This window comes from Mastomys coucha, unplaced genomic scaffold (genome assembly GCF_008632895.1).
Source record: "Mastomys coucha isolate ucsf_1 unplaced genomic scaffold, UCSF_Mcou_1 pScaffold4, whole genome shotgun sequence".
NCBI lineage: Eukaryota > Metazoa > Chordata > Mammalia > Rodentia > Muridae > Mastomys > Mastomys coucha.
This window is the reverse complement of record NW_022196910.1, coordinates 35,044,937-35,053,552: the sequence shown is the minus strand read 5'-3', so window position 1 is coordinate 35,053,552 and position 8,616 is coordinate 35,044,937. Positions and strand designations below refer to the sequence as shown.

The window sequence follows — 8,616 nt, the reverse complement described above, 5'->3', positions numbered from 1 at the left end:
GGAGACGAATGCCCTATGGCTGGGATAAGAACATAAATTCCCCACCCCCAACCTGTCTTTTGTAATCTAATCAGGTACTTATCACATAATATAAAAAAATGGAATATCAAAAACAAAACTTCAGTATCTGCTGAGTTGTTTAGTTTTCCTTTTAAAGACAAATAGTAGAAAAGCATTGTTTTCTTTTAAAATCTACACTTGTTCTGTAATGTTTAACACTCAGTGGACCGATGAAAATGTCAACTTCTATTGGTACCATAATAGGATTTCAGTTGAAAATACATGCACATAGTTTTAATATACTTTTTAAATTTTGAGAATAAGATAAAATATTTAGCTACTATAGGAAAAGTTAATTAGACTTTCATTTCTCCTGTTTTCAAAGGCTACTATTTTTGTGAATAATAAGACATGGACAATATATCAACACTTAGGAATAACTTATCTCATGATGTTAGAAGGTATAAACAAGCATTGTTTGGATGATCCCAATCTTTCAAAATTACTAGAAATGCTGAGATGGGCTAAAACGGTGTATGCTGGGCAGGTGTGTAGCTGGCTGTAACTAATCCGGGCTCGGGCCAGAGGCTGCCTTGCATTGCTAATGAGAGACCCAGCCAAAGGGCTGACTGTGAGCTCTATCTAAAACCTCAGATGCTGTGTGTAGCTGGAAAGCCTGACATTTTTCTTTCAGTGGCTTTATCCCATAACTGTGTTCATTTGAATCTGAGCACACAACGAACATTCATCCTTGTAAGATGCCATCATAGTGAAGACCGACTCTTTGGTTTCAGTCCAGGGAGAAAGAGTCCACTGAAATGAGCATTGTGAGGAAACTCAGTTTGATGGTACCTTGGTGTGCTCTCTCCCTTCCCATACTGCTGGTTTCATTACAAGGTAAGAGCTTTCATATCTTGACCTTCATTTATCACCCCCCTCTCTCTCTCTCTCTCTCTCAACTGATATTGTTTACTTTTATGTTAATTCTTAAGCGTTTGACATTGATAGAAGACATATGTACTAAATCATATTCAGACAACTTTGTTGGATTCTTAAGAATGTAGAGAATTTGTACCCTTGTTATGTTTTGAATTTTCTTTAAGTGGCTATTTAAAACCATGCCTTTATCACTATGTGCAGTCATTCAAACTTATTCCTTTTTCCAATGTGATTTACAATGATTTTCCATGTGTAATCTAAGCATTTGAAACTTTATAATAATGAGAAATAGAGTATTTAAGGTTATAGCATGTCATTACAATCTAAACATTAAAAAAAGAGTTCTTAGATCTAACTTGAACATTTGAGGTTATGAATTAATTTTCCATTTTAATAACAAGTTTACCTATAAATCAATTTTTATTAAATGTCTTTATGGAGATGGCATTTATTTATATGTACTTTTATTCTTCTTTGATCCTCGATAAAGGGTCTAGATTTTGGAGCTTGTAGGGGACATGGAAGAAATGACAGACTTGTGAGAGACACCAAAGAGTCACAGTCTTCCCAGTACAGAGGCCCTTAGCTCTCCAGGGGAAAGATGCCGGATGCTGTGCTGGATGCTGGGACGGATGCTGTGCGGAGGGGCATTGAGACTGGCTTGTTCAACATGATCATTTTGTTTTGCATCATGCTTAAGCGTGCCAAATACTAAGTGGTAGGGTCAGCACTAGAACAGCTCTGTGATTCCACATCTGGCCCCCACTCTGTTGTATGACAGCATTGAGTACATCTATTGGCATTGGTCATGTTGTGGGATGGCACTGTGTAAATTTACAGACATTGGCCATACTTTTAGGAGGGCTATTGCTCACCCCAGGTATATTACAGGTTATTCGCCAGTCAAAATCCTCTAAAAAGAAAAAAAAATAGCAGCAATTCTCAATGCATAATTTAGGCTTTGGATAAACATGATCTGTTAAATAGCAGAACCCAGACCAAGCTCTTCGTATGTCTTACAGTCTCACCGACCTGTATTTATTTCTGGCAGGATCCATTTGTGCGTCATCTACCTTGACAGAAACATCAGAGTGAGTATTTCTTTGTCTTTATGCTCTGAAACATCTGAAACAAGAAATGAGGATATGCCAAACTCAGTAGACAGTGGTGTCCATTTTTAAAATAACAAGTGAAACACTGACAAAAAACATGAGATGTTCTTCCTTGAAATATTTCAAAACATTAGAAATGACATCGCTTTCATATTTGTGAGAAGTCTTGTATTGTCCACTGCTTGTAGGTGCTAAAGAGACGTTTGTTTCATTTCAAAGGTTTGTAAAGAAGTTATAGCTAGTAATATTTCTCTTCACATTTTTCCTGTTGACATACATTATTGACTGTAAATGTACTACATTGTTAACATAAAGTAAAACCACTTTCAGTGATGAAATGACTAAAATGATTCTAGTAATAAATAATGAAAATAATTTTTAAATATTTTTCTTAGTGAAAGGAAGAATTATACTCCTTTGACTTTTAAAAATATAGCCATTGATAAATAAAATACAGAATATGAAATTCCATAAAACAGATGTATAACTCAGTGAATTAATGACTTGGTTTGGATAACTACCAATTAAATGTCCTTACATTTATATCACTCTATTTTTTAGTGACACAGAACAGACGAAATTAAAATATTATATGTGGGAAAGTAAGTGCACCTTCGGTAGATATCCACTTAAGCAGACTCAGGAAGTTCTAGGAAGAAGAAATTACACCTGTTGGTGCTACAATGTTACACTATTTTGTGTATCTCTCCATCTCAAAGTTCCTTCCTAAAATTCAGTTTATATCAGAGCCTGGAGAGATTTGGGGACAGTCCCGAATTTTGTAAAATGAGACAGCTCCACCACCCAAATCTCACCCTTCCATGGAGGGGAGGGGGCCCTTTAAATGTTAAACCAAGAAAGGCCTCTTTGATAAAAGTGATGGAGATCCGGAGGAAAACACCAGCTCTCTCTTGGGAAAGGCTGTTCAGGTTGCCCAGGGGCCTCTGACTACACAAGTTCTTTGTGTTTTCTTGCAGAAGTGAGTTCTATGAAAATGAACAGAGAAGGGCTCTGTTAGCAGTACAGGTAGGTTATGCCTCAGATGGAGAGGCAGAGAAATAACTCATTCTGCTTTGGATTCTGCTGTCACCTCAACAATGAGACCTTTGTAGAGGGAATAAAATGCTCAACACAAGACAGGAAGGGGCAGGGAGAGGCCAAGGCATTTCTCTGCAGCTTTTATTATTTTATTTTATTTTATTTTATTTTATTTTATTTTGTGACCTTCAATTATATTCTCAGTTCACATAGGTTTGTTTGGAACGAAACACTTTTTTCTTTCTCCTCATTCATCTTGGTGACCTGTGCTCAGGCTTCAGTGTTGATGGGGATTATATACCATCTCTTTTATTTGGATAATTTAGAAATTAACAACAATACCGGACAGGAAAATAACAATAAGGCAACCACACATAAGAGCAAATGGAGAAAGACTAAAGTGACATGAGTTAGAGACCGCAAAGCAGTATAAGATATAGTCTCATGGACTGACAGACAGCCTTCATGTTTTCTAAAAAAATCAGTTCATGGGTATTTCTGAAAAGCAGTATACTGTTAAATTTGAGAACTTGTTACCTGCTTTGTTTTCTATATAAAGGATAGTGGATAATATGATTGCATTTTCATCAAATTATAGTTGGAATGTTCAAATGAATGAGCTTTAGAGAATATTTCTCTATGAGATAGATAAGTTAAATTACAGATTTAATGTGGGAAAGAGGTTTTTTTTGAAGTAATGTAATCTGAATATTAAATAGTTAACAGCTTAAATACTTAAAGGAGCCTTTGACACATGTTGAGATACAAAGTATCTTTCTTCTTAAATTATTTTTAATTACGTTTAGATGTGTGTGGGTATATACACCTGATCCTGAAAACTCCTGGAGTTTGAGTTACAGATGGTTGTGAGTCCTCTGATGTGGGTATTAGAACTGAATTCAGGTCTTGTGGGAGAGCAGTGAGTGCTCTTAACCAGTGAGCCATCACTTGAACCTCTGAAATATAGCCATTATAAGTATTTCCTGATAGCTGCCTTCATGTGTATATTTTATCATAGAAAAACTGAATGGAACAAAGAGATAGAGAGGTCAAATGTGATATTACAACAGTTCAGATGACAAAGCAAATTCTTTCTCTCTCAAGACTAGAGATTCTTGTGTGTGTTTATGTGTTTGGTGTGTTTGTTTGTATGTGTGCAAGTGAACGTGCTGTAGTTGCACTGTGGAAGCCAGACTTTGATGGTAGATATCTTTTCTATTGCTCTATACAGAGTCTTTTAATAAACCTAGAGTGTGCTTGTCAATAAGCTCCAGTACTTTTTTCCTTAGTATTAGTATCCCAGGCATGTGCCACTGTCTATGGCTTTTAAAAAATGTTATAACTAATACTTCGAGAACTTCATATAACATACTGTAATCATGCTCGCCTTACCTCCTGTCCCAGCATCACTCAGATCTACCCCTCCCTTCCCATGTTCCTCCCAAAATAATGCGCTCCTTTTGTTTTTTTATAACTCCAATTGGTACGGCCCATATACTCATAGGTGCAGAGCTATCCCTTGGTGAGTGAATGGTTGACTTACCAGGAGCCAGTGCTGTACATAAATCTGCCTCTGCCTCTGCCTCTGCCTCTGCCTCTTTCAGAGTCATAGGCTGTTAGTATCTCCTCAGTTAATAGTGGCATGGTCTCCTCCCCATTTCATGTTAGATTATTGAGTGACTTCATCTTGTGTAGATCTTATTCAGACAACCATGGCTACTATAGGTCTGTGAGTGCAGCCGTTCTGTCATGTTTAGAAGATGCTCTTTTAGTCCAGTCACCCTGACCTCCATCATCTACAGTCTTTCAGTATATTTTTCCTCCATGGTCTCTGAGCCTTGATTGTGGAGTAATATAAGTGATTCATTTGTAGCTCAGCACTCCACAGACACTCATTCTTAGCATGTTGTGCATTTCTGGGTAAATTGCCATCCATGTCTTAAGAAACTTCTCTGAGGAGCTGAACTAACCTCTAAACATAAAGATAAGAATTTCGAGGGCAGTTTGATATATTGAAAAAAAAAATAGCAAAAGAATAGTAGTTGGTTCACCTCTGGGACCTGTGAGCTGCCTAACCACAGATTATTTGCAGTACCAGGCATGTGTCTCCTCACACAGACCTTGAATCCAGTCATAAAGTGCTTGGTTGACCATATCTGTACCACTATTGTATCCATAGGCCTATGATTACACTCAGACCACTCCTATAGTCAACAGGCAACACAACTAGATAAGTTATCAATAGATAACTTTCCATATCCCTTGCAGGCTACTTACACGTACCTTTTGGTACTATGAAAGCCAGACCCCAGGGCTTCCTGCTCAGTACCAATTTGCTTTCTTTGTGTCCTGTGACCAAAGGTTATTGTACATGACTTTGGCTTTTTATGTGGATGTTGGAGAGGTGAACTAGACCCTTATGTTTCCATAGCAACCACTTTATCCACTGAGCCATCTTCTTTGTCATGGTTTTCTTTTCTTATAAATAAGATTGGCAGTGGAAACAAAGTTTCAGTGTAGAAAGTATTTTGTATTAGAGAAACTGCAGTAGGGGGATTATAAGTTTGGGGCTAGTCTGGGCTATATAGTGAGACCCTGCATGAGACCCACAACAACAACAAAAAAACCTCATATATCATGTGAAGTAGTTAAGATGAATTTTCTATGACAAGAAGGAGGTAATTGCCAAGGGAGTATATTGGCAAAAAATCCATCTGTATAACTCAAAAGAAAATGTGTTGATGAAAAAGAAAACTTACACTCCAGTGAATACTCTAGACTAAAAGTCTTGCTTTAACGTTGCAAATAAAGAGCTCTGTGGATAGGCCTGAACCCTGTGCATTTACGTATCATCAGGATTTGTGAAATGCACCCACTAGGAGTTAGGTTAGTGTCTTTCCTCTGCTACTAAGGAGGGATGTGCTTGCTTTGTCTTTGTGTCCATTTTAGGCAGGATGAAGAGCAGAAAGTTTGCATTTCTCTTTCCTGTAGCCAGTGGACACGTGTCAAGATCATTTAATGTCGCTTCACTTTTCAAGGGAGAAATGTGACAGGGAGCAGTGAGGTCAGAGTCAGGCAGTTCACTGCTTAGAAATAGGCTTTCAGGCCGCTCATGGTCAGCTCATTCCTCCACTGTAAGCAAACAGTGCTGATGGATGGATAACCATCCTCAGAAATATGCTGGCAGTGACGTAAGCAAGTACAGCCTAGGCACAGACTTCTATAAATGGTGGACATGTGGTTGTTCCTGTGATTTCTCTACACAGGGCATGTCTCTGTGGTAATGACCATCCTCCTGTGGAGGTGCAATCAAGAAGGAGAAAGAGTGGTTGCCCTCTTTTACTGGTTCTGTGACTATGTACACCCACAGCAACATTCTTTGCATTGCATCCAGTGATTCTTCTGAAGCAGGCACTGAGACCAAGGCTTAGGTGAACAGTCTCTGGAAAATATACAAAGGAGGGCCAGAGAAGAGTGAGAGAAGATAGGGAGAAAGCACAATTCAGGGTATATTGATGGGTGGCTGCTTGAGGTAGGCATCTAGAGTTCAGTCTTATTGGGAACATGATATATAGCCTCTCATTCTTGCTTCTGCAAGGGATGGGGAAACTGGAATGTTTATCACCCATCAATTCCTGTTTTCTGACTGATCAAAGAGAGGATTTAGTATGTCTGAACTATCCTGAAAGCTCTGCTTGGACTCTGTCCTTAGGCAGAGATAGAAAGAAGGCTGGACTTGGAGTTGGAGGTTCTGCATTCCCACAGAAACCCAAGTGAATATGATATGGGCTGGAAAAGCATTGCTGGAGTTTGCTTTAGTCATAGCTCCAAATACCACGAGGGGCACATTTCCATTTGAACTACATCTTTTTTTTCCAGTTCAGTTGGTACTTGTTGCTGGCTTGCCAGGAGTCATGTCATGCAGAATAGCCATGCTTGTAAATTTAGAAACTTCATGTCTCCAGGGATCTGTAAAGAAATCATTTTCCATGCAAATGGTTCATTGAATATGAGTCACTATGAGTTATTTGATGTGATGGACATAACATAAAAATGAAGAAACCTCATTTATTAAAGTAGCATACTGTTCTGAGTTCAGAAATGTACCAAAGCTAAAACTTTGTGTGGAACTTTACACTTGTGATATGCACTGTAGTGCTGAATAAACAGAAGGGTAGCTGAATTGTTCAGTGGTCACTAGGGTTTCTTTCAAGGAGGTCAAAGTAGAGCAGAGTAAGAAATAAATATAGGTATTTCCCTTAGTCCAGTATATATTCTTTCATTCATTCATCCATCCATTCATTCATTTATTTTGTATGTATGTGTGTCTGTGTACATGTCTGCAAGAGTGTGTGAGTGTGTGTGTGTAGCATGTGTGTGTTCTTATACCTTGGCATGTATATGGATGTTAGAAGACAACTTTTGGGAGTCTCTTCCTCTTTCCACCACATGGTCCTGGAAATCTAACTCAGTTTATTAGGCTTTACCTCTTGGGGTATCTTCATAATCCCTATATTACATTTTAATTTAGTAATAGTAAGAGGTAGCAAACCTATCCTCCTTATTATATGCTTGGAGTATTATTAATCATTGATGGTTTCATTTTATCCACCTGATTTTGTAAGGGAGACATGATTTCCTTTTTATTTATTGGAAACTGAGGCTACATGGACTAGATAATTTCTTCAGGTACTTAGGCAGTATGAGGCAGGGTTGAAGATATTATACACTTGTCAAACATCAGAGATGAAGGATTGGTTTTCATTGCAAGGATTGGCATAAATTATTTCAGCGGCAAAGAGCTTTGAAGATAGTATGTGCCTGTTTGATTTAGGCAGCTGGAAACAGTATGGCAGAAGAGAAAATTAAGCTTGGCATCATGGTGAGACTGTAGACATAAACTGTTGAAGCCAGCTTGTTTGAGGACAAGGCAAATAAAAGTAGAAGAGATTGAGAAGTGAGGATAAAACATGGACCAATTTGTGAGGAGGAAATAATGATGGACTTGGAACCCTGGTATGGGGAAAGGAGTTTAGAAGTGACTCTTTAAGAGTTCTCAACAAATGAGAGAATATAATGGTAATATCACATAACATGGGGTGAGTTCTGTTTAAAGAACATACTGAGGGGCTAGGGAGATGGACCACTGGGTACCTGCCTCGAAAGGGCAAGGACCTGCTTGTGCCTTAGATTCTCAGTAAAAAGCCAGGTAATGTCTTTTGCCACTAATTAAAGAATGGGGAGGTGCACACGGGAAGATCCTTGGAGCTGATTGGCTAGTTAGTTTAACAGAATCCCTGGGCTCTAGGTCAAGAGACTCTGTCTCAAAAAATAAGGTAGAGAGTAATTGAAGAAGGTAGCAAATGTCAACCTCCGATCTCCATAGGCAAATGCACATCCATATGTGTCACACATGAGCAAGATACACTTGCTCTCTATCTCTCATGCGTGCCTGCATGTGCTCAAGCACACCCACACACACACATACAGAGAGAGAGAGAGAGAGGGAGAGAGAGAGAGAGAGAGA

At 38.5% G+C, this 8,616-nt stretch overlaps 1 protein-coding gene across 2 annotated transcripts in view; it reads left to right on the top strand.

Annotated features, from left to right (window-relative positions):
• Positions 1-595: 595 nt before the first annotated feature.
• Otogl (otogelin like) overlaps positions 596-8,616 on the top strand; it is a 149,978-nt gene continuing 141,957 nt past the window's right edge. For both annotated transcript variants that reach the window (XM_031349232.1, XM_031349231.1), the window contains exons 1-3: positions 596-897; positions 1,991-2,030; positions 3,029-3,077. In XM_031349232.1, coding sequence (XP_031205092.1) covers positions 819-897; positions 1,991-2,030; positions 3,029-3,077 — 168 coding nt within the window. In that variant the 5' untranslated portion in view covers positions 596-818. The remainder of the gene's footprint in view (positions 898-1,990; positions 2,031-3,028; positions 3,078-8,616) is intronic.